Genomic DNA, 27,475 nt, shown 5'->3' on the forward strand with positions numbered 1-27,475 from the left:
CTGAAGAAGGCCAGAGGATGAGTTGACTGAAACGTGGTGAAATAATAATTATGAAGATAAGGATAACAGTCCGCAAAAAAATGAACACATAGTGTAGTACTTTAATAATATTCATTTATTTGCCAATAAAATGCACGATTTAATTAAAATAAAAGATCAGGCACAAGGTCGTCAAAAGTGTGAAAGTGGGTAGGTGTGTCAGTGGTCTTTTTCTATGTTATACTTAACTAGGTCTCAGTACAGAAAACAAGAGAGGGTGAACGACTTGACATTCAGCTGTAAGATTTCTGCTGGGGGAACAGCTACTATGCAATGCAACACAATACAATAGAGTGTATAAATATTTCCACTGAGCGATCAATAAAAAGTTGAATATCGAATGCAGCAGCAAATCCTGGAAACATGTTTACCAGAAAGAACAGTTGGAAATAAGTCATACACCATCCACTGTGACTACGCAATTCCTATAGCTACGTACTTGGAAAATAAAGCTATTTAAATGAAAAAAGACAAAGGAACTGATTTTGGCATCGGAAAATAGGTTTTTTTTTTTGTTTTTGTTTTTGTTTTTTTTACACATTGATCACCACTTATCAAGGCCCGGAAGCCACTCAGGGATAAGGGTTATTGCAAGTACATTACGTTAGTGTGGAGATTTGATGAAGTGTTTATTTAAGGGGGCGGTTCATTAGGAATTTGTTAACATTGGACTTGAAAACATCCAAGTTGTAGTCCGGTGGGAAGCAGGCAGACGGAACAGAGTTCCACAGGCATGCAGTTTTAAGAAAGAAGCTTTGTTCATGGAATCCGCGTTTTGATTTAGGCACAGATATAGAGTGGGGGAAATTTTTCACAGTGGATTTAGCTAGACGGGTGTTTTTCGTGAAAGATTGGTGAGGGGGGACCAGAGATTGGAGTTCAGACGAGCACATGCCATGGAAATAACGATAAAACAAGGATAGGCTCGCAACGTCTCTTCTGTGGGAGAGAGGTTGCAGGGTAGAGAAAAGGGCATCCCCCACCAAGCCACGAAGTCTATTTTGTACTCTGTCAAGGCAGGATAGGCTGTTTTTAGCAGCTCCTGCCCAGATATGGCAACAGTATTCCATCCTTGGACGTACTTGGCTTTTATATAGATACATATAGGTACACATTGTCCCAATTTTTCCGGTTCTAGATTCCGAATTACTGTCCCAACACTAATATATATATATATATATATATATATACACACGTAGGTCACGTCAACATATCCTTTGCATAGACCTTGGTGATGTTTGTGCTTTGTTTGTCATTTGTCTCGTAGATCTTTTTGAATTTCGTCTGATTTTTTTCCATAATATTTTTGATGAGTTTAGGTGTTCTTAAGGTGTGGAGATGGCCTGATTGTTGTCTTTGATCAACAGTTTCCAGGTAACACTCAATCGTCATTTTTATGAACGTTTTGTTGATTTTTTTAGGTTTCCCCAAACAAATATTTCTGGTTGACGCAAGTCCTTCTCGTGTTTCTCTATAATGAATCTTCTCTTCAATTCAACAGACATTGTTAAAAATTATCTTTTGTATCTGAAAAAATAAGAACTCTTATATTACATTACTATATAATGACAATAAAATAGTAAATTCATTTTAATAATGTCATAAAAAATAATTTCAAAATTTTGTAACAGGACTTATGCCCCACCCTGTGGATATCTGTAATGTGTAAAATTATTTTTGAAATTAAAATTCGATGTTAAGATTTTATTTTCGATAATTAAAAACAATATAAATTAAATATTTTGGCCAAATCCAGCCTTCTACAGTGAGTTATAGAAATTATTTTTTTATCTTTTTCATTGTTGAGTTATAATGATAAATGCTGTCAAATAGAAACTGTTAATAATGCCTAGATTTATGTACGTGATATGTGTATGGTTAACGGATCTGTTATTAAAAATAATTTTTGTTTTGAATCTATTTCAATCTTAAATGGCTTTTTTCATTTTTGTTTACATTTTCTCTAAGTTCTGCATGTTTTTTTCTCCTCTTTGCAGACGTGCCGAATGCTGGAAAGAAATGCGTTCGCCTGGACTACAGAAGCAAAGAATGGGATGTTGATTTCTTGGAATATTTGAAGAAGTTGGAAGAAAAAAAACCCGTCATTCTCTGCGGGGATTTGAATGTTGCCCATAAGGAAATTGGTGAGAAGTTTCTTTCAATTTAGGAAATAATTCCTAGAGCTATTTTTAAAATTTTACTATTATCTTGATTTAGCCATTTTGTGTACTTTGAGGGCACAGCCAGGAAAGACTGAGTGAATGGGTGGTGGGGTTTATTCTTTTGTTGCAAAATATTGTTTCGTTTTAATAAAGTTTTGTTTCGTTTTTTTATTACAATTAAGACATCTAAAACTTGCAATTAATGCTCATTGAATATCCTTATTAAGCGAAATTTAAATATTTTGATTGATTTAATAATCTTTTTAATAATTACTTTGTCAAATTACTCAACCTGATTAATAAATGCAATTTTTGGATTGCCCTAATTTCATGTTTCATAATTTTTTATTTAAACCATGGTATCTTTTGACACATTCTGGTTGTAATTAAATACTTATAAATGTACAAAGCAAAATATATATACGTATATCATGATGATCTATATATATATATACATATATCATATATATATAATCATGATAATATATATATATATATAATCATGATAATATATATATATATCATATATGTATATATATATATATATCTACTTAATTTACTCACATAAAATTAATATACGAAAGTATAGATTTATGCGTAAACTTTAAGTATTTACTTCAAAAGTGCTCAATACGTAGGTAGAGCTAGTTAGTAAGTTATAAAAAGCGCATAAGCCTGAAGAATCCTAGAGTGGATGAAACGCGGAATATTTAGTGTAGCTTAATCGCCATATACATTTTATAACTTTATATATATATATATATATATATATATATATATATATATATATATATATATATATAAATAAAATGAACTCATTTTTTCCCCTCCGACTTTGACCTTAATAGGATTAAAAATCATGACATAACATGCAAATGTCATGGGTACAAACTGTAGCACATTATCTGAGGTGTGCTATAGGTCTATTACCTCTACAGTTCCTCGACAATGGTACATTCCTATATTTTTTCCGGTGAGAGTCCACTGCCAAAATTGCTTAGATTCAATGGAAGTTGCAACATCTTTTCCCTCTATTAGATTCCTCCTTTCCCCTCTTCCCATTTACACTGCAGCGGAAGCGTTCACAAGGAACAGTACGCGGAAACACCGGTTTGGAATTGTACAAGGTTATTTATGCCATATTGTGTTTGTTTTTTAATCTTTTTTCCTTGCTTTATGCTTTCTGTTTTTCTCATAATAAAGTAATAATAAAAAAAAAAAAAAACGAAAACGCGATTATTATTATTATTATTTTTGTGCTTTCACCTCAATGATTCAAGTTCGAGCCCCCCCAACTTTTGTGGGATTTTTCAAACACCCAGGCACTGCCGGACCGTTCGTATTGCATAACATTCATTTTTTTTTAATTGTGTTTTTTTTTTTTTTTTTTTTTTTTTTCAGGATTTTTTTTTTTTTATAGTTTAAACATTTTGTTTTTAAAATATTTAAACAGGGTTATGACTTGGCTCTGTTTTTCATTTTACCACCTCTAACCACACACACCTCTAAAAACCCGGGCAATGCTGGGTCCCCCCCCCCGCTAGTATATATATATATATCTCATGATATATATATATATATATATATATATATATATGTATATATCATGATAATCTATATATAAATATGTATAAATAAAAAATCAATACGAAAAATATATGAATGTTTATATCTTTTCTGTATTTATTTCCTGTGTGTTGACGTGTAGGAATACAAAAAGTCTTTTGAAAAAAACAAGAATGTTTCCTTCAAAAGCACATAATTTTTGACTGATCCTTCGATCTTCCTCAGTGTGAATGATAATAAATATATATATATATATATATATATATATATATATATATATATGTCATGATTATATATATATGTCATGATTATATATATATATATATCTCATGATTATATATATATCTAATGATATATATATATATATATATAATCATGATTTTACATATATATATATATATATATAATCATGGTTATATATATATATATATATATATATATATATATAATCATGGTTATATATATATATATATAATCATGGTTTTATATATATATATATATATATATATCATGGTTATATATATATATATATATATCATGATTTTACATATATATATATAATGGTTATATATATATATATATATCATGATTTTACATAAATATATATAATGGTTATATATATATATATATCATGATTTTACATATATATATATAATGGTTATATATATATATCATGATTTTACATATATATATATATATAATGGTTATATATATATATATATATCATGATTTTACATATATATATAATGGTTATATATATATATATCATGATTTTACATATATATATATATATAATGGTTATATTTATATATATATATATCATGATTTTACATATATATATATATCATGGTTTTTTATATATATATATATATATATATATATATATATACAATCATGATTTTACATATATATATATATATATCATGGTTATATATATATATATATATATATATATATATATATATATATATATATCATGGTTTTATATATATATATATATATATATATATATATATATATATCATGGTTTTATATATATATATATATATATATATATCATGGTTTATATATATATATATATATATATATATATATCATGGTGTTATATATATATATATATATATATATATATATATATATATATATATATATATTTTTACTATAATAATTAAAATAATTAAATACCTACACTATATATATCATGGTGTTATATATATATATATATCATGGTGTTATATATATATATATATATCATGGTGTTATATATATATATATATATCATGGTGTTTATATATATATATATATATATATATATCATGGTGTTTATATATATATATATATATATCATGGTGTTATATATATATATATATATATATATATATATTTTTACTATAATAATTAAAATAATTAAATACCTACACTATATATATCATGGTGTTATATATATATATATATATCATGGTGTTATATATATATATATATATCATGGTGTTATATATATATATATATCATGGTGTTATATATATATATATATATATCATGGTGTTTATATATATATATATATATATATATATCATGGTGTTTATATATATATATATATATATCATGGTGTTATATATATATATATATATATATATATATATCATGGTGTTATATATATATATATATATCATGGTGTTATATATATATATATCATGGTGTTATATATATATATATATATCATGGTGTTATATATATATATATATATATATATATATATATATATCATGGTGTTATATATATATATATATATATCATGTTGTTATATATATATATATATATATATATATATATATCATGGTGTTATATATATATATATATATATATATATATATATATCATGTTGTTATATATATATATATATATATATCATGGTGTTATATATATATATATATATATATATATATATATCATGGTGTTATATATATATATATATCATGGTGTTATATATATATATATATCATGGTGTTATATATATATATATCATGGTGTTATATATATATATATATATATATATATATATATATATATATATATATACTAGCAAAGATACCCGTGCTTCGCACGGAGCTTTGTTGTGCACTCGGGTACCAAAATCTGTGGGCACCTTTCCAGTAAGTTGATGTTGTAAGAGCAACGATTGCATAAGGTGATTAACATTTTAACTACCTCTTGTAGTGACTGAAATTCAATCAGGAACTTCACAAAACATTTTCATCAAAAAGGAAGGTTACTTGATGTTACATAGTAAATTTTTCATTGAAGTAATTTTCAACTCTTGCTTAAATTTTATCTTGCACATTCAATACTAAAAACTTACCACAATCAGATCATGTCAGTTTTTCCTCATATCCATTTCTCGAACTTTTCACTGAAGAGCCTCAGGGTAAACTACATTTCTGCTGCTTTGATTTGGAGCCAGAATGTAGAGTTTTTCTGAACTTCCTGTCCGGCTGATGGAGACGTAGAACATACCGTGACTGAAGCAGTCTGATGTCAAGTCTACGCCAATGGTGTTAAATGTCTGACCTTGACTTTTGTTTATGCTCATTGCAAAACACACCTTCACAGGAAATTGGAGTCTCCGGAATTTAAATGGAAGTTCTGAGTCCGATGGAACTAAGGGGATCCTTGGCAGTAGAACGGTTTCGCCTTTGTAGGGACCACAGGAAATGGTGGCCTCAAGTACATTGGTGTGCAATCTGGTGATAACACATCTGGTTCCGTTTGTTGTTTTTGGCGGTTCCAAGGATCGAAGAATCATGATTGGCGATCCAATTTTGAGATTTAAAATGTGTGGAGGCATTCCAGATATCTCCAAAGAGTTTAAAAACTCCACAGGGTAGTGAACAGCTTCATATTCATTAGTAGCCGAATCAACTGACTTGTATTGCTTTGTGTCTCCTGGAAATTCATCCATTATTGAATTGTTCAAATGATTCACATTGCTGTTTAATGGCGAAATAATAGCCCTCTCAGCAAGCCAATCCGGTGATTTTCCATTGTTTTGCAGGTCTGGGTACACTTTGTCTTTCAGTTGCTTCTGATTACCGACACATTTACCAAGCGCAGTTGGAATCTTAATTGTGTCAGGTGAAGAAGTGATAGGAAACTGACCATTACCGATTTGGAGAAGCAATTTTGAGAAGTCTGCTGCAGCTGTGTTATCAGAGATATAGGCTCTCATATTAGTAGTCAGTCTCTTCACTATAACGTGCCTCCAGAGATAGGATTGTTTCAAACTTGCATTGACAATGTTAGCCCTTGTGCCATTTTTAACCACTGGGAGGATTTGACGGAAATCACCGCAAAATAAGGTTGGAATGCCACCCATGGGATTCTTGTTTCCTGTGATGTCTTGCAGTGTTCGGTCAATTGCTTCATAAGCACTCTTGTGCGTCATTGGGGCTTCGTCTACAATGATTGCAGAGGTGTCTCTAATTACATTTGCCAAGGCTGAGTTACCAGTAATTTTGCAAACTGGCTGATCCATTCGATGAGTATCCAAGGGTACTTTAAAAGTGCTGTGAAGAGTGCGGCCACCTTGTAGTAGAGTAGCAGCAATGCCACTGAATGCTGTTGCAAGCACAATCTTTCTCATGGATCTAATCTTTGCAAGGATCAAATTGATTACAAAAGTCTTGCCCGTACCACCTGGAGCATCAAGAAACATCATGTTTTTGTTCATTTCACCTTGTGCTTCCAACATTGCCATGAATGAATTGTAAACTTCTCTTTGAGAATCGGTCAGTTTTTCTTGCATATTTTCTGCTTGTAGGGAAAGTTCTTCAAGATTATAAGTAACTTCACGTTGATACTCTCTCGCGAGTCTTTCATCTCTCCCTTGCGTTGGTGCAGGTAATCCATAGCTTGCCAATGGTTGACCGCACATAAGGAGAACTTTTTCTTTAATTAGACAAAGAGTTTTATTGTAGATGTCCTCATTAAAATCTGCTTCTGGATTGTTAACTTCTTGCCTGTATCTGTGAAGAATGTCTTCAGATATTACATCACAAAAAGCCATCCAGATCTCAAGAGGATTTCTTGGCTCACAGGCTGTTAAAATTATCACAAATAGGCTTCGCAAATTTGAAGGTGATTGAGTGGCACTTGCCTCTCCTACTGCTTGATGCAAGTGATGGTCATTTTCTAGAAGGCCTCGAGCAAGGCACGCTGCTCTGTATGTTTCAAACACCTGACCATTGTATGCTCGCAAATTTTGAAATGAAGTTGGACCAGCAACCTCATTGAGCAACAGGCGTAAGAAATAACACTCCCCTGCTTTTGGACTAATCGTGTAGATTCTCCCAATGCATGGTGCCTTCCATACATCATCATTTTCAGTACCTTCAACTTGTACCCCACGCATTCTTCTCATCCATTTCTTTGTCGATTTGTTCCAAGTGTAAAACTCAGGGACTTCTGCGTATTTGAGACCCCTTGCAAAGTCATCCTCATGGCAGAGTTGAAAAAATGCTGTCAAAGTTGTGGCAGGCGGTGGACCTTGGGCTCGTTCCAGAGCAGTATCAGCTGAGAACATGACACGCTGCCCATTTTCAAGATGAACAGAAAGTTGTACAATTGGGGGGAAATGTTCATAGATGGGATGTTCCAATATCCTCCAGGCCGCCTCTGAACTGCCGACATACCTTGCATTCTGGAACTGCTGGATCTCATCCACAATGTGACTTTGTACTTGGCCTTGTTGGTTAGCTGCTCCATCAGTTCTTTGTAGTTCAAACACTGCTTGATCACATCCTTTATTCACGTATTTGAGGACATATTTGATGCTTTGGATCGAGCTGCAAATTTCTACGTTAATGTGAGCGTTGAACTGCTGAAGGAGGACCTTGTTGTACGGAACAATCCACTGGTTTGTTATTTCTTGATTAACATACCGACCATTTCTCTTCATCCTTATTGTACCAGTCTGGCCTCCATCTTCTGGTTTTCTTCGCCTGTACTTGGGGTAAGAGTCTTGGCCTTGCTTGGTACACTGAAGAAATTCTTTTGGGTATTTTTTGGAACATTTGTTGTCAATCATACATGGACAATTTGGATTAAATGGTCCACAAGGTCCATGCACCATATGTGCCATCACTTTAGCATGAAGATCAGGATCTTCCTCTTTGTCAGGGATCTCTGCAGATATGCAGAGATCCATTTTTTCTGGTAGAAGTTTGTCCTCTGGGGCCTGCCAGGTGAGGATGTGTGCATGCGGCAGTCCTCTTTTTTGATATTCAATACTGTACAGGAAAGCCCTCAGCCTGCCAAATCCTCCCTTTTTAATAAATTCAAGTAACTTTTTTAGCTTCTGCCTGAAAACCCTGGCAACAATATCTGGACGATCCTGAGGGTCTTGCCCTTGAAGACAATTTTCTGTAATTTCTGTCCACTTTGGATTTGTTGTGAACGTGATGAAGAGGTCGGCTCGGCCCATTCGCCGAACATATGCCATGGCATCACTTTGACGCTCAAACATGTATCGAGGGCCTCCTGTATAAGTTGCCGGAAGTACAACTCGTTGACCAAACTGTTCTGGATTCCCATCCTCCCTAAGAATTGAATCTCTCAAGTTGCTATAATTGTCAGCTCTCAGGGTCTGTTGCTCACGCCTCAGGAACTGTAAACGTTCTGTTTCAATCTTGCAGTACACATCCACCAGCCATTGTTGAAATAGCCTTCGGTACCAGAGAAAATAGTTTCCAGGCCGAGTCATTAAATGGTACGAATAAAATTGCTGTTGGGTAACTTTTCGCCCATTGGATGCCTTCATGTAGATGTTGTAAGATGGAGAACCATAGGGGTACATTAACGGGTACATTAAAGTATCGTAGAGGGGATGTAGTTCGGAGATCCATTTTAATGTATCATTTCTAAAACGCAAGACAATATCCCGGTTAGCTGTTGGTTCATTCTCCATTAATATTCCAATCTCATATGTTGTTGTTGGAGCATTGAATCGCCGTGGATGCTCTTCTTGCGGCCTTCGGTCTTCCCTTATGACAACTTTATGTTCTACCAAGTGTTCTTCTTCAATCCTCTCCTTTGTTGTTTTCAGCTGACAAATAAAGCTGTTGTTCTCATGTAAAAATTCAGTCAGACTTTGGAGAATGTCTCTATTGAGTCTACTGTCACGTCCCCGATTATGTAGTTCCTCTTCCAGACTATCCAAGAAGTAGACTTGAATAAACTTTGCTGTTTCATCTTCAGGTGGTAAAAGACTCCCAATCTGGTGGCAAACTGGCCTCGAATTCTAAAAGAAGGATTCCACCCATGTACTGCCGCAATTTTGTGACCAAATGATGTCATTGCAAAACAATTGTTATAACAGCGTAGATTTTGCAGAAAATCTTTAGAGATGGGACCATTGCCGGAGAGCAAATCTTGAAGCAACTGAGGCAGTGGTGGAAAGCTATCAAGCACAACTTTGCCAGAAGAACAACAACAACCAGGGGTTTCTCCTTTAAATTTTACAGCTGAGCAATGTTGACATACTTTGTCCATTTTTCCTATATCAGCTGTAGTGAGAGAGTCATTTTTGTTGTAGAGCAATCCTTTTCTATTGCAGTGTTCTATTTCATGGTGTCTCAAAGCAGTCATTCGTTGTCTAGCTGCCTCGTTTTCTGTCAATTGCTGGGGCAAAGTCATACTCTCTCTCCATGCAGCCTCTCGTTGTTGCCCTTGGTATAGGCGAAAGCTTCGTTGGGTTTCCGATTCATTCTGATGTCGTTGAGCCACTCTCAACTGACCTTGTGTACGTCTACTTACCTCATATAATTCATTCGATCGTAATATTGCTTCTCTTTCCAGTGCATATCTTTGCCTTTCTTGAATTTCATCTTGTGATGAATTTAACCGCCTTACAGCATGTCTAGTTCTGTCAGCTTCACGTTGGGTTTCTCTTTCCAAATCTGACAGTCTTGCTCTCCTTTCTCTTTGACGTATCCTGTTAAGTTCTAGACATCTTTCTCTATCTGAATTGTTTTCATTGGAGCGAATTGCAGCAACTCTTAGTCTATTAGCTTCCAATCTTTCCATTCTTTCTTCCTCACTTTCGTTTCTACTTCGTTTGGGTGGCATAATTTCGGTTTTAAACGGAATTGTTTAACGATATTAATGATTGTAAATTAATTAAGCGTAAAGGAAATGTATACTAACTGAAATGGACGAACTATAAATAATATTTCTGAATAGTACAATTATAAACAATTATATTGTACCTATTTACTATGCCTCCCCACGGGACAGAGTTAGACACCAGGGTCGTTTTTTAACGTGGAGAAAAGGTACAAAAATAAAAATTGTCTCAGTCGTGAAGGATTTCTCCTCCACCGAAAGAGAACAAGAAAATGAAGTGCAGCATCTGAAGAACAGATACTACACTTTGATCTTGACCAAAAGGAATGAATAAAAGCGACCTACGTGTGACTCATTACTTCCGGGTGTAAACGTCACAATCTAAAAGTAATAATTAAAAAAAAAAAGTAAATGTAAAATAAATGTAATACCAACTTAGGTTAACTAAGTAAACAGTACAATTAAAACAGTTCTATTAAAACAAATAATTACTAAGATCTAGGTAATTGTTAGTCTCATTGTTATGGTTTTAAAGAAAAAAATGTGTAAAAAAAGTTCTGCTTTTGTGAGTACGTGTATTTCTTTTAAATTACATAACCTTTTTATTTTATTAATTATATCTCTTTTAAATTTATATATTTTGTTAGTAAACTGGAAGAAATTCAGTTGAATAAAACCTTGTTCGTGTTCTTTACGTTAAACTCACCTTTTTATAAAAGGTTCATCCGGTTTAAAGAAAGCGCTAAGTTTAAATAAGACTGGAAATAACTAATTCAATATATAAATAGAAAAATGAAATAAATATAAGCTTTAAGTCTTAAGATAGTAATAATCAAAATGTAATAAATTATTTGTAGTTCAAATCTATGATAAGACAGGCTTTCGAAATAGGCTCGACCAGAAAGATTAAATTGGAACGAAATTATAATCTCCGTGCCATTTTCAAAACAACCCCACAAAAGTAACGATATCCTCCAGTTGGTTAAATGACAATGGTTGTAAGAAAAATGTAAAAGAAAATGCGCTTATCTGTTTATTTTGACCTGTTTTATTTAATTAAAAAAACATTGGCTATAACTGGAAGAGAGCGTTATGTTTTGGGGGTTGTTTAAAAAATAGAATGGAAATAAAGTTAGTTCCGTTTTAATTGTCTTTAATTGCAGCAAGCGCTAACAAAATCGAAAAATCACTGTTTACATTCGAAATGTTAACTTTTATAGGTTTACAGGTTTGCTGACAAGGCTGGGGGTGTTTAATACAATTATTTTACTAAATTGATTTTTTTCATTTAAAAATAAAATTATTTCTTTTTTAATAAAGTTTTATTTTAAAATATTTGTTTTTGTTTATTTATATAAAATTACGATAGTTGAATTGTATTCTTTCAATTATATTGGCAAGTAAAATATAAAAGATTAAAACGGAACGAAATTGAAATTTCCATTACATTTTCAATACAATCCCAAAACATAAAGCTTTCCTCGCCAATGAATTGTTTTGATAATATACGTAAAGTGAAATAAATCGAATATAAAATTAAATGAAAATATATTAAATAATTAAATGTTAAATAGATTTTGTAAATAGTACAGTTGAAATGATTAGAATATTTCCAATATGTAATAAGGTCGAGGTAATTAGTTAAAGAGATTTAATATAATGTGATATGCAAATGAGCATAAGTCATTCGATATGGGGGTGGTTTGTAGACTAGTATATAAAGAAATTAGGCATTCATTCTTATGTCTCCTATAACAGAAACATCCTAAAATGGGTTCTAATGTTTCTCTACCAGGAGAGATCTACCCTCTTACCTCCTTTATATTTCGTTGATGATGGAGAGCTGTACACACAGACAGAAACACACGAACCCTATTACTTTATAAAAATATAGATATATATATATACAGTGATGATCATATTTATTGGCACGGTAAAATAAAAGTTAAATTTTGTCTAATAAATTCTAAAAAAGGGATTAAATTAAAGAAAATAACAAAGTATATTATGTATTTTTAACTGGCCTTTCCGATGCAGCAATTGGATTTTAGAAAAAATAAATAACAAAGGAACAACAAACATAATTGCAAAAAACCCTTGTTCAAAATTATTGGCACGGCTTTGTTTTTCTTTTAGTATCAGTATAATATCAATCAATTTCCGGTTTACATGCTTTCTGAACTTTTTTATAGCCATATTATGCTTGTTTAAGGCTAATTCAGTGAATAATTTTTTTCAGATAATTTTTAGATAGCGATTTATTTAAACTATTATAAGTGACTAAATTATAATTTTCAATCGCCATGGTTAAAACTAAGGAACACAGCGAAGACGTCAGGAAGCTTGTTGTAGCATGCCATACCAATGGGGAGGGCTATGATAAGATTTCAAAGAAGCTAAACCTTCCCAAATCCACTGTTAGAGCCATAATAAACAAGTTCAAATCGCAAGGCCACGTTATGAGTTTAGAGGGTAGAGGGAGAAAAAGGATTCTTTCCCCAAGAGATGAACGGAAAATTGTTCGACAAGTAAAACAAAACCCAAGGATCTCTGTTGGGGAGATTGTTGATGAACAGAGCACCTCTGGAGTGAATGTATCTCGACATACAGTTGGTAGAGTTTTGAAGAGAGCTGGTTTAAAAGCATGTCGTCCGAGAAAGACTCCCTTATTGAAGCCTATGCACCTGAAAGCAAGGCTAGCCTTTGCAAAACGTCATATTGATAAAGATGTTGCATTCTGGAAACGTGTTCTATGGACTGATGAAACGAAAATAGAGTTATTTGGCCATAATTAAGTGTCTTATATTTACAGAAAATCTGGCGAAGCTTTCCTGCCTAAGAACACCATACCCACAGTGAAGCACGGTGGAGGCAGTTTGATGTTTTGGGGATCCTTTGCTGCCTCTGGACCAGGGCGACTTGTTAAGGTCACAGGTAGCATAAAAAAGGAAGATTATGTTAAAATATTGGATGAAAACCTGAAAGACTCTGCTAAAGAGCTCTCACTTGGTCGTCGTTGGTGGTTCATGCAAGATAATGACCCAAAGCATTCGGCTAAACTGACTAAGAAATGGCTTGAGGACAATCATATTAATGTTTTGGAGTGGCCATCACAAAGCCCAGACCTTAATCCAATTGAAAATTTATGGAGAACATTAAAATTGAGGGTAATGTAAAGGAAGCCTAAGAATCTTATTGAATTGGAGGATTATTGTCAGGAAGAGTGGGCTAAAATTACGACTGAAGAGTGCAACAACTTGGTTGTAAACTATGAAAAGCGACTGAGGAAGGTAATCAAGGCCAAAGGCTATACAATTGATTATTAAATAAATCGTGCCAATAATTTTGAACAAGGGTTTTTTGCAATTATGTTTGTTGTTCCTTTGTTATTTATTTTTTCTAAAATCCGATTGCTGCATCGGAAAGGCCAGTTAAAAATACATAATATACTTTGTTATTTTCTTTAATTTAATCCCTTTTTTAGAATTTATTAGACAAAATTTAACTTTTATTTTACCGTGCCAATAAATATGATCATCACTGTATATCATGGTGTTATATATACATATATATATATATATCATGGTGTTATATATACATATATATAAATATCATGGTGTTATATATATATACTAGCAAAGATACCCGTGCTTCGCACGGAGCTTTGTTGCGCACTCGGGTACCAAAATCTGTGGGCACCTTTCCAGTAAGTTGATGTTGTAAGAGCAACGATTGCATAAGGTGATTAACATTTTAACTACCTCTTGTAGTGACTGAAATTCAATCAGGAACTTCACAAAACATTTTCATCAAAAAGGAAGGTTACTTGATGTTACATAGTAAATTTTTCATTGAAGTAATTTTCAACTCTTGCTTAAATTTTATCTTGCACATTCAATACTAAAAACTTACCACAATCAGATCATGTCAGTTTTTCCTCATATCCATTTCTCGAACTTTTCACTGAAGAGCCTCAGGGTAAACTACATTTCTGCTGCTTTGATTTGGAGCCAGAATGTAGAGTTTTTCTGAACTTCCTGTCCGGCTGATGGAGACGTAGAACATACCGTGACTGAAGCAGTCTGATGTCAAGTCTACGCCAATGGTGTTAAATGTCTGACCTTGACTTTTGTTTATGCTCATTGCAAAACACACCTTCACAGGAAATTGGAGTCTCCGGAATTTAAATGGAAGTTCTGAGTCCGATGGAACTAAGGGGATCCTTGGCAGTAGAACGGTTTCGCCTTTGTAGGGACCACAGGAAATGGTGGCCTCAAGTACATTGGTGTGCAATCTGGTGATAACACATCTGGTTCCGTTTGTTGTTTTTGGCGGTTCCAAGGATCGAAGAATCATGATTGGCGATCCAATTTTGAGATTTAAAATGTGTGGAGGCATTCCAGATATCTCCAAAGAGTTTAAAAACTCCACAGGGTAGTGAACAGCTTCATATTCATTAGTAGCCGAATCAACTGACTTGTATTGCTTTGTGTCTCCTGGAAATTCATTCATTATTGAATTGTTCAAATGATTCACATTGCTGTTTAATGGCGAAATAATAGCCCTCTCAGCAAGCCAATCCGGTGATTTTCCATTGTTTTGCAGGTCTGGGTACACTTTGTCTTTCAGTTGCTTCTGATTACCGACACATTTACCAAGCGCAGTTGGAATCTTAATTGTGTCAGGTGAAGAAGTGATAGGAAACTGACCATTACCGATTTGGAGAAGCAATTTTGAGAAGTCTGCTGTAGCTGTGTTATCAGAGATATAGGCTCTCATATTAGTAGTCAGTCTCTTCACTATAACGTGCCTCCAGAGATAGGATTGTTTCAAACTTGCATTGACAATGTTAGCCCTTGTGCCATTTTTAACCACTGGGAGGATTTGACGGAAATCACCGCAAAATAAGGTTGGAATGCCACCCATGGGATTCTTGTTTCCTGTGATGTCTTGCAGTGTTCGGTCAATTGCTTCATAAGCACTCTTGTGCGTCATTGGGGCTTCGTCTACAATGATTGCAGAGGTGTCTCTAATTACATTTGCCAAGGCTGAGTTACCAGTAATTTTGCAAACTGGCTGATCCATTCGATGAGTATCCAAGGGTACTTTAAAAGTGCTGTGAAGAGTGCGGCCACCTTGTAGTAGAGTAGCAGCAATGCCACTGGATGCTGTTGCAAGCACAATCTTTCTCATGGATCTAATCTTTGCAAGGATCAAATTGATTACAAAAGTCTTGCCCGTACCACCTGGAGCATCAAGAAACATCATGTTTTTGTTCATTTCACCTTGTGCTTCCAACATTGCCATGAATGAATTGTAAACTTCTCTTTGAGAATCGGTCAGTTTTTCTTGCATATTTTTTGCTTGTAGGGAAAGTTCTTCAAGATTATAAGTAACTTCACGTTGATACTCTCTCGCGAGTCTTTCATCTCTCCCTTGCGTTGGTGCAGGTAATCCATAGCTTGCCAATGGTTGACCGCACATAAGGAGAACTTTTTCTTCAATTAGACAAAGAGTTTTATTGTAGATGTCCTCATTAAAATCTGCTTCTGGATTGTTAACTTCTTGCCTGTATCTGTGAAGAATGTCTTCAGATATTACATCACGAAAAGCCATCCAGATCTCAAGAGGATTTCTTGGCTCACAAGCTGTTAAAATTATCACAAATAGGCTTCGCAAATTTGAAGGTGATTGAGTGGCACTTGCCTCTCCTACTGCTTGATGCAAGTGATGGTCATTTTCTAGAAGGCCTCGAGCAAGGCACGCTGCTCTGTATGTTTCAAACACCTGACCATTGTATGCTCGCAAATTTTGAAATGAAGTTGGACCAGCAACCTCATTGAGCAACAGGCGTAAGAAATAACACTCCCCTGCTTTTGGACTAATCGTGTAGATTCTCCCAATGCATGGTGCCTTCCATACATCATCATTTTCAGTACCTTCAACTTGTAACCCACGCATTCTTCTCATCCATTTCTTTGTCGATTTGTTCCAAGTGTAAAACTCAGGGACTTCTACGTATTTGAGACCCCTTGCAAAGTCATCCTCATGGCAGAGTTGAAAAAATGGTGTCAAAGTTGTGGCAGGCGGTGGACCTTGGGCTCGTTCCAGAGCAGTATCAGCTGAGAACATGACATGCTGCCCATTTTCAAGATGAACAGAAAGTTGTACAATTGGGGGGAAATGTTCATGGATGGGATGTTCCAATATCCTCCAGGCCGCCTCTGAACTGCCGACATACCTTGCATTCTGGAACTGCTGGATCTCATCCACAATGTGACTTTGTACTTGGCCTTGTTGGTTAGCTGCTCCATCAGTTCTTTGTAGTTCAAACACTGCTTGATCACATCCTTTATTCCCGTATTTGAGGACATATTTGATGCTTTGGATCGAGCTGCAAATTTCTACGTTAATGTGAGCGTTGAACTGCTGAAGGAGGACCTTGTTGTATGGAACAATCCACTGGTTTGTTATTTCTTGATTAACATACCGACCATTTCTCTTCATCCTTATTGTACCAGTCTGGCCTCCATCTTCTGGTTTTCTTCGCCTGTACTTGGGGTAAGAGTCTTGGCCTTGCTCGGTACACTGAAGAAATTCTTTTGGGTATTTTTTGGAACATTTGTTGTCAATCGTACATGGACACTTTGGATTAAATGGTCCACAAGGTCCATGCACCATATGTGCCATCACTTTAGCATGAAGATCAGGATCTTCCTCTTTGTCAGGGATCTCTGCAGATATGCAGAGATCCATTTTTTCTGGTAGAAGTTTGTCCTCTGGGGCCTGCCAGGTGAGGATGTGTGCATGCGGCAGTCCTCTTTTTTGATATTCAATACTGTACAGGAAAGCCCTCAACCTGCCAAATCCTCCCTTTTTAATAAATTCAAGTAACTTTTTTAGCTTCTGCCTGAAAACCCTGGCAACAATATCTGGACGATCCTGAGGGTCTTGCCCTTGAAGACAATTTTCTGTAATTTCTGTCCACTTTGGATTTGTTGTGAACGTGATGAAGAGGTCGGCTCGGCCCATTCGCCGAACATATGCCATGGCATCACTTTGACGCTCAAACATGTATCGAGGGCCTCCTGTATAAGTTGCCGGAAGAACAACTCGTTGACCAAACTGTTCTGGATTCCCATCCTCCCTAAGAATTGAATCTCTCAAGTTGCTATAATTGTCAGCTCTCAGGGTCTGTTGCTCACGCCTCAGGAACTGTAAACGTTCTGTTTCAATCTTGCAGTACACATCCACCAGCCATTGTTGAAATAGCCTTCGGTACCAGAGAAAATAGTTTCCAGGCCGAGTCATTAAATGGTACGAATAAAATTGCTGTTGGGTAACTTTTCGCCCATTGGATGCCTTCATGTAGATGTTGTAAGATGGAGAACCATAGGGGTACATTAACGGGTACATTAAAGTATCGTAGAGGGGATGTAGTTCGGAGATCCATTTTAATGTATCATTTCTAAAACGCAAGACAATATCCCGGTTAGCTGTTGGTTCATTCTCCATTAATATTCCAATCTCATACGTTGTTGTTGGAGCATTGAATCGCCGTGGATGCTCTTCTTGCGGCCTTCGGTCTTCCCTTATGACAACTTTATGTTCTACCAAGTGTTCTTCTTCAATCCTCTCCTTTGTTGTTTTCAGCTGACAAATGAAGCTGTTGTTCTCATGTAAAAATTCAGTCAGACTTTGGAGAATGTCTCTATTGAGTCTACTGTCACGTCCCCGATTATGTAGTTCCTCTTCCAGACTATCCAAGAAGTAGACTTGAATAAACTTTGCTGTTTCATCTTCAGGTGGTAAAAGACTCCCAATCTGGTGGCAAACCTGGCCTCGAATTCTAAAAGAAGGATTCCACCCATGTACTGCCACAATTTTGTGACCAAATGATGTCATTGCAAAACAATTGTTATAACTGCGTAGATTTTGCAGAAAATCTTTAGAGATGGGACCATTGCCGGAGAGCAAATCTTGAAGCAACTGAGGCAGTGGTGGAAAGCTATCAAGCACAACTTTGCCAGAAGAACAACAACAACCAGGGGGTTCTCCTTTAAATTTTACAGCTGAGCAATGTTGACATACTTTGTCCATTTTTCCTATATCAGCTGTAGTGAGAGAGTCATTTTTGTTGTAGAGCAATCCTTTTCTATTGCAGTGTTCTATTTCATGGTGTCTCAAAGCAGTCATTCGTTGTCTAGCTGCCTCGTTTTCTGTCAATTGCTGGGGCAAAGTCATACTCTCTCTCCATGCAGCCTCTCGTTGTTGCCCTTGGTATAGGCGAAAGCTTCGTTGGGTTTCCGATTCATTCTGATGTCGTTGAGCCACTCTCAACTGACCTTGTGTACGTCTACTTACCTCATATAATTCATTCGATCGTAATATTGTGTTGTATTATGGTGTGGCTCCCAGGTTGGGAAATCGTAATAGTGCGTAGGACTCCCTGACAATGGTACATAGCAGTTTTAGTTACGTCGATCGTCCGTAGGTTCACTTGTTTACTAGGCGGTTGTGATGACAACGAGTTAAGACTAGTGAGTTATCTCACCTTAGACTGGCACTTTTTCCTTATCTTGCCTCTCGTCAATTGTCAAAAATGTCATAACAACGTTGAACCTGAAAACAAAGCGGTTGACGACTTAGAACGATCAGCTGTAACTTAAAAATATGCATTAAAAGACGTAAGTCACAATTGTGTTTGTTTTTGTATAAAATTATATTTTACAATATAGTTACAATTTAAAACAAATCGTCTTTTTTCTTTTGGTGGTTCTGAAGTTCCCAGTTAGCAGTTTTCTCACAGTGCTCTGAGGAGGGAAAAATGACGCTTCGACAATACGGTCTTCAGCAACACATGCTGTTCCGTCTCTCTCTCTCTCTCTCTCTGCTCTATCTCTGCTCTGCTGATTCACCGTTTTTATTGGCATTTTGTCCCTTTGTTTTTTCTATCCACGCGTTCTGTCAATCGGTTGATACATGTGTTCTTAAGTCACGTTTTGACCTCAAAAAATCATTCGATTTTGTCTTCACACAGCGACACGTGAATTACCCACTCATGCCAATATCTGTAATTCCAGAGCTTACGAGGAATGTCACGTTTATTTGTTTTGTAAACAAAAAAATCGTCGTCCGATTTCTCTGTTTATGACGTAAGCCCTTCCTCTTTTCAACAGGTAGACAATCGATTATTCGATGCCCACTCTTTTAAATCTTTTATTAAAGTTTTTTCTTTTCAGTTATGTATGATGGTTCCAGCCATTCATTACATAACAATTGCTTCTCTTTCCAGTGCATATCTTTGCCTTTCTTGAATTTCATCTTGTGATGAATTTAACCGCCTTACAGCATGTCTAGTTCTGTCAGCTTCACGTTGGGTTTCTCCTTCCAAATCTGACAGTCTTGCTCTCCTTTCTCTTTGACGTATCCTGTTAAGTTCTAGACGTCTTTCTCTATCTGGATTGTTTTCATTGGAGCGAACTGCAGCAACTCTTAGTCTATTAGCTTCCAATCTTTCCATTCTTTCTTCCTCACTTTCGTTTCTACTTCGTTTGGGTGGCATAATTTCGGTTTTAAACGGAATTGTTTAACGACATTAATGATTGTAAATTAATTAAGCGTAAAGGAAATGTATACTAACTGAAATGGACGAACTATAAATAATATTTCTGAATAGTACAATTATAAACAATTATATTGTACCTATTTACTATGCCTCCCCACGGGACAGAGTTAGACACCAGGGTCGTTTTTTAACGTGGAGAAAAGGTACAAAAATAAAAATTGTCTCAGTCGTGAAGGATTTCTCCTCCACCGAAAGAGAACAAGAAAATGAAGTGCAGCATCTGAAGAACAGATACTACACTTTGATCTTGACCAAAAGGAATGAATAAAAGCGACCTACGTGTGACTCATTACTTCCGGGTGTAAACGTCACAGTCTAAAAGTAATAATTAAAAAAAAAAAGTAAATGTAAAATAAATGTAATACCAACTTAGGTTAACTAAGTAAACAGTACAATTAAAACAGTTCTATTAAAACAAATAATTACTAAGATCTAGGTAATTGTTAGTCTCATTGTTATGGTTTTAAAGAAAAAAATGTGTAAAAAAAGTTCTGCTTTTGTGAGTACGTGTATTTCTTTTAAATTACATAACCTTTTTATTTTATTATTTATATCTCTTTTAAATTTATATATTTTGTTAGTAAACTGGAAGAAATTCAGTTGAATAAAACCTTGTTCGTGTTCTTTACGTTAAACTCACCTTTTTATAAAAGGTTCATCCGGTTTAAAGAAAGCACTAAGTTTAAATAAGACTGGAAATAACTAATTCAATATATAAATAGAAAAATGAAATAAATATAAGCTTTAAGTCTTAAGATAGTAATAATCAAAATGTAATAAATTATTTGTAGTTCAAATCTATGATAAGACAGGCTTTCGAAATAGGCTCGACCAGAAAGATTAAATTGGAACGAAATTATAATCTCCGTGCCATTTTCAAAACAACCCCACAAAAGTAACGGTATCCTGCAGTTGGTTAAAATGACAACGTTGGTTGTAAGAAAAATGTAAAAGAAAATGCGCTTATCTGTTTATTTTGACCTGTTTTATTTAATTAAAAAAAAATTGGCTATAACTGGAAGAGAGCGTTATGTTTTGGGGGTTGTTTAAAAAATAGAATGGAAATAAAGTTAGTTCCGTTTTAATTGTCTTTAATTGCGGCAAGCGCTAACAAAATCGAAAAATCACTGTTTACATTCGAAATGTTAACTTTTATAGGTTTACAGGTTTGCTGACAAGGCTGGGGGTGTTTAATACAATTATTTTACTAAATTGATTTTTTTCATTTAAAAATAAAATTATTTCTTTTTTAATAAAGTTTTATTTTAAAATATTTGTTTTTGTTTATTTATATAAAATTACGATAGTTGAATTGTATTCTTTCAATAATATTGGCAAGTAAAATATAAAAGATTAAAACGGAACGAAATTGAAATTTCCATTACATTTTCAATACAATCCCAAAACAAAGCTTTCCTCGCAAATGAATTGTTTTGATAATATACGTAAAGTGAAATAAATCGAATATAAAATTAAATGAAAATATATTAAATAATTAAATGTTAAATAGATTTTGTAAATAGTACAGTTGAAATGATTAGAATATTTCCAATATGTAATAAGGTCGAGGTAATTAGTTAAAGAGATTTAATATAATGTGATATGCAAATGAGCATAAGTCATTCGATATGGGGGTGGTTTGTAGACTAGTATATAAAGAAATTAGGCATTGATTCTTATGTCTCCTATAACAGAAACATCCTAAAATGGGTTCTAATGTTTCTCTACCAGGAGAGATCTACCCTCTCACCTCCTTTATATTTCGTTGATGATGGAGAGCTGTACACACAGACAGAAACACACGAACCCTATTACTTTATAAAAATATAGATATATATATATATATATATATATATATATATATATATATATATCATGGTTATATATATATATCATGGTTATATATATATATCATGGTTATATATATATATCATGGTTATATATATATATATATATATATACTAGCTGTACGCGGCCACGCGTTGCTGTGGCTCAGTTTGTTAAAATGGAACACATGTGAAAGTAGAGAAAAGTGTGATTCTTTTTTTCAAGAGAATGTACAAATTATTTTTTTTTAACAGATGTTAAGAAAATAAACAGAAAAATACTTCCACCATTAATTATGCAAAAAAATAAATAAAATGTTGATTTAGTGTTTCAATATGCTTATAAATTACGATAAAACTTGCTGAGTATGCACTGTTTTACGGTTGTTGTAAAAATGGAACGGAAACTTAAATTTTGCTTCATTTTAATCTTTCTTAATTTTTTAATTGTGCCCCCCCTCCAACGAATATAATCAAAACAGTAACATTGAACAATTGTACTTTATGTATATAAAACACAAAATGGGTGTTTGTATTACTGTACACATAGATTCGAAAAAGTTGTCAAAAAACAAATATATAACAAATAAATGTTATCAAAGGCAAGATAAGTTACTTTTCTGCCAAACTGGATATATTTTTTGTGTTTTTATTCAATGTAACATATTTATTCAGCTCGAAAAACATACAGTGTTTACCGATGTATTCGAAAATTCAAGATGGCGTCTCACACCCTCTTTAACACCGTAAGTATGGAAAAAGGTGTTATAAATAAAAAACTATACAAAATACTATTAAAAACCCGCCGAATATATGTCAACCTATGTCACGGTAACATATATTGAGCGAGTTTTTAACAGTATTTTATCCGGTTTTTTATTTATAACATCTTTTCCCACACTTACCGTGTTAAAGAGAGAATCAGACGCCATCTTGAATGTGATGTGATGTTGGCAACATCATCACCCCCCCCCCCCCCAACAAATTAGAGTGGTCGGTGTTCTGTAGTAGCGTATCTGGATATTTACCAAAAAAAAATATTTAGGTTTGGTTCACCCTAAATAATTTAGGTGACTGAAATAGGAATCTAATTGAATCTTTAATTTCCTGAATAGTATCCGATAATTCATTTTTCTTTGAGTTATATCGAATACATTAATACGGACTTTAGGGGCTTTTTTTCGTAATGTTACTGTAAAAATTATTTTTTATTGTTACAAATTACGATGCTTTAAAAAAAGCAAAAATAAATTCTTGCGTTTTTTATTTACTACTGAAAACCATAACTTTAGTAAAGGTATTTTTTGTTTAAACAAAATAAAACATTTTCACCAAGAGTTAAGTAAAAATAATTAGTTCATTTATCTGCGATCATTATTTGAAAAATACTGCAATTTTCATTAAAATTCGTTAATTTCCTGATTTTTGGTGAATTTTAAAGTAAAGGGAGGAATCAAAATGTGTATACACTTTGAGCGTCGGCATTCATTTTGCGACCTCGTGTGGTTAATTTAAATTAAAGTTCAATCACATGGTTACATTATCAATAAACCCATTGAAAATTTACCGATATTGTAAACACATTCTGTTTACATTAAGCCTGTGGTGTTTTTTTAGTGATGCAATGTTGTCAACTGAGATTTTAAAAAAAAACCGGCGAGATCAGGAGAAAGAAATGTCCAGAAAATCGCTAGCCAGTTTGGCAGAAAAGTAACTTATCTTGCCTTTGATAACATTTATTTGTTATATATTTGTTTTTTGACAAGTTTTTCGAATATATGTGTACAGTAATACAAACCTGTGTACAGTAATACAAACCCTTTCGGGGAGATTGGAATGCCCCCCCCCACCTAAAATGTACTTGGAAAAATCGATTTTATAGTGAGATTTAAGAATGGTTAGTCGAAAAAAAGGTGAAAAACAAAACAAATAATCAATAAATAATTGTTACCAAAGGCAATAAATGCTACTTTTTTTTACTTACATGAATGAGTTTATTTTATGTTTTAAAGTATTTTCAAGCAATCTAATGCGAGTGTCTGGGTGCCAAATATCTCCAGATTTTCTAGAATTTCCCGCTAGATTGTAAACGAAATCTCCAGATCTAGCAGGAAAACCGCTAAATTGTAACACTGGTCACGTGACAGGAAGCGGTAATAAATAATTGTCTCTAAATAAAAACAATCGCCTCTCGGTACAAAGAAATCCAGCTATTTATCATAGAAAAATTAAGTATAATGTTATAATTAAAAAGAAATATATAAAAACACACATGGATATAGTAAACATATTATACCAAAACGTGGAAGCCATCCGTCCAGTGGTTTTTTAGACTATTAACTCCGAACGAACCAACATTTACATTTTTATATATATAGATATATCATGGTTATATATATATATATATATCATGGTTATTTATATATATATATATATATATATATATATATATCTCATGGTTTTATATATATATATATATATATATATATATATATCATAGTTACATATATATATATCATGGTTACATATATATATATCATGGTTACATATATATATATCATGGTTATATATATATATATATATATCATGGTTACATATATATATATATCATGGTTACATATATATATATATATATATATATCATGGTTACATATATATATATATATATATATATATATAACCATGATATATATATATATATCATGGTTACATATATATATATATATATATATATATATAACCATGATATATATATATATATATCATGGTTATATATATATGTATATATCATGGTTACATATATATATATATCATGGTTACATATATATATATATATATATATATATCATGGTTACATATATATATATATATATATATATATATATATATATATAACCATGATATATATATATATATATATATATATATATAACCATGATATATATATATATATCATGGTTATATATATATGTATATATCATGGTTACATATATATATATATCATGGTTACATATATATATATATATATATATATATCATGGTTACATATATATATATATATATATATATATATATATAACCATGATATATATATATATATATATATATATATATATATATATCATGGTTATATATATATATATATATATATATATATATATATATATCATGGTTATATGTATATATATATATATATATATTTACAGCGGAAAAACATGTTTTTATGAGAGCACGTTGAAGGCAGCCATCTTGGTAATTGCCTTCAACTTTGTTTGAATTTTAGAAATGCCAAAGGGAGATAACTCCAGTTAAAGCGCTGACACCCCTTCCCATTTTTAATACTAGCTTTTCTTCCTAAAAATCGAACATTTTACTCGGTATCATAATCAATTGTTTTTTCGCTGTAAAAAAAAAAAACCTACTTGATGAAATTAAGTGAAGTTTTTTTTCGGAGAACTTCGTTCCAAAATGGATACATACAATTAAAACTTTTTTCGATATTTTCATTTTTTAATGTCTTGACTAAACTGTACAAGTACAAAATGAAATACCATTAAAATATTTTTTTAAATATTAAAATTATTATCGTGAATACAAGAATTGCGTCCCTTTGTTTTCCATATAATAATAATAAAGGGGCGTAACTCTTATACTGGAAATTAAAAAATAAATGCCCCCTGTCCTATTCCTTTGTCAGACAGCTGTCTTCTCTAAACCCAAGTCTAATGGCCACCAAGCAGGTATGGTGTAGAAGGCAATTTGAAAGTGCGTTAAACATTCTTATGTACAACAGGAATAAGACTAAGGATAGTGATGGTGTCCTGAAAGAATCTGATACTTTTCTTGAGCAGATACCTGTCATTGGATCTGAAAAGTTTGTTGGGTTCAGTGAAGATGACAGGCTAGACCAACTGTTTGCAACCTACATGAGTGATATCTGTTGCAGCAAGCTGTTTCAAGTTGTGAAGACTGTTCTGGTGCTCTCTCATGGCCAAGCCAGTATAGAGAGAGGATTCTCCATGAACAAGGAAATAGAGGTGGAGAATATGAGGGATGAGACTAGAGCACAGGGAATCATCTGTGATCAGGTTAAAGCCGCAGCAGAAGGGGTGTGTCAAATCCCAATAACCAATCCCCTGGTTCTTTCATGCTCCATGGCTGGATAGAGGTAGGACATGTACCTGGAAAAACAAAAAGAAGAGAGACAAAAAGATGGACAAAAACTCCAGAAAAAGGCAGACCTTGAACGGATAGAAAAACGAAATAAGAAGAAAGTGAGAGTAGAAAATGACATTATGCCATTGACTTCATCAGCAGATGCCCTTGCTCTGAATGCAGAAAATTCTGGAAGTTTGAATCTGTTGATAAAGTCAAATGCTTTCAGAAAATCGGCGTTTGTAAAAAAAAAAAAAATAAAATGAACTGACTAAACTCAAAGAAAGGCTTTAAACTAAACCAGAAGAACTAAAAATGATTCAAAATCGATGAATGAATTTGTAGTGATGAGCTTAAGCTGTAAATAGTTGACCAGTTTTGTTGCGTGTTCTACCTTTAAAACTATTTCATGAAATAATGAAATAAATAAAAATGATTTTTCCTGTTGTCAATTATTAAGTCTTTTTGGTTTATTATATCATTGAATTTTGTCTGGAGAAGTCCTTGAAAAATTTTGAAAAGGCTTTAAAAATTTTGGAAAGGCCTTAAAATTTTGAAAAGGCTTGAAAAATTTTGAAAAGGCTTTAAAGATTTTGAAAGGCCTTAAAAATTTTGAAAGGGCTTTAAAAATTTTGAAAAGGCTTTAAAAATTTTGAAAAGGCCTTAAAAATTTTGAAAGGGCTTTAAAAATTTTTAAAAGGCCTAAAAAATTTTGAAAAGCCTTGAAAATAAACAATGAAAATCTGCACAAACCCTGACCGTCTAATTTATGTCCTCCTTCTATTTGAGGTTTTGTCTTTCTTCCTCTCTTTCAATCCATTCCTTCTCTTTTCTCTTTGACCTGGCATTTACAGATACCGACATCATTTTTACACTCTCCAGGGAAGTGTTCCAGTCGTCATTTATTACGATAACCCAATTCCCCTCAAAGATAAAATCCCCATTTTTTTTTTCGATATGGAATCTCCTCTACCCGTGCC

General features: G+C 33.2%; 1 protein-coding gene across 1 annotated transcript in view; it reads left to right on the forward strand.

Moving 5' to 3' along the window:
* LOC145263063 (exodeoxyribonuclease-like) overlaps positions 1-27,475 on the forward strand; it is a 78,677-nt gene that overhangs the window by 34,851 nt on the left and 16,351 nt on the right. The window contains exon 6 of the mRNA XM_080119919.1: positions 2,037-2,183. Within this exon, the coding sequence (XP_079976045.1) occupies positions 2,037-2,183 (147 nt within the window). The remainder of the gene's footprint in view (positions 1-2,036; positions 2,184-27,475) is intronic.

This window comes from Euprymna scolopes, chromosome 38, assembly GCF_053919585.1.
Source record: "Euprymna scolopes isolate OS-2025 chromosome 38, ASM5391958v1, whole genome shotgun sequence".
Taxonomy (NCBI): Eukaryota; Metazoa; Mollusca; class Cephalopoda; order Sepiida; family Sepiolidae; genus Euprymna; species Euprymna scolopes.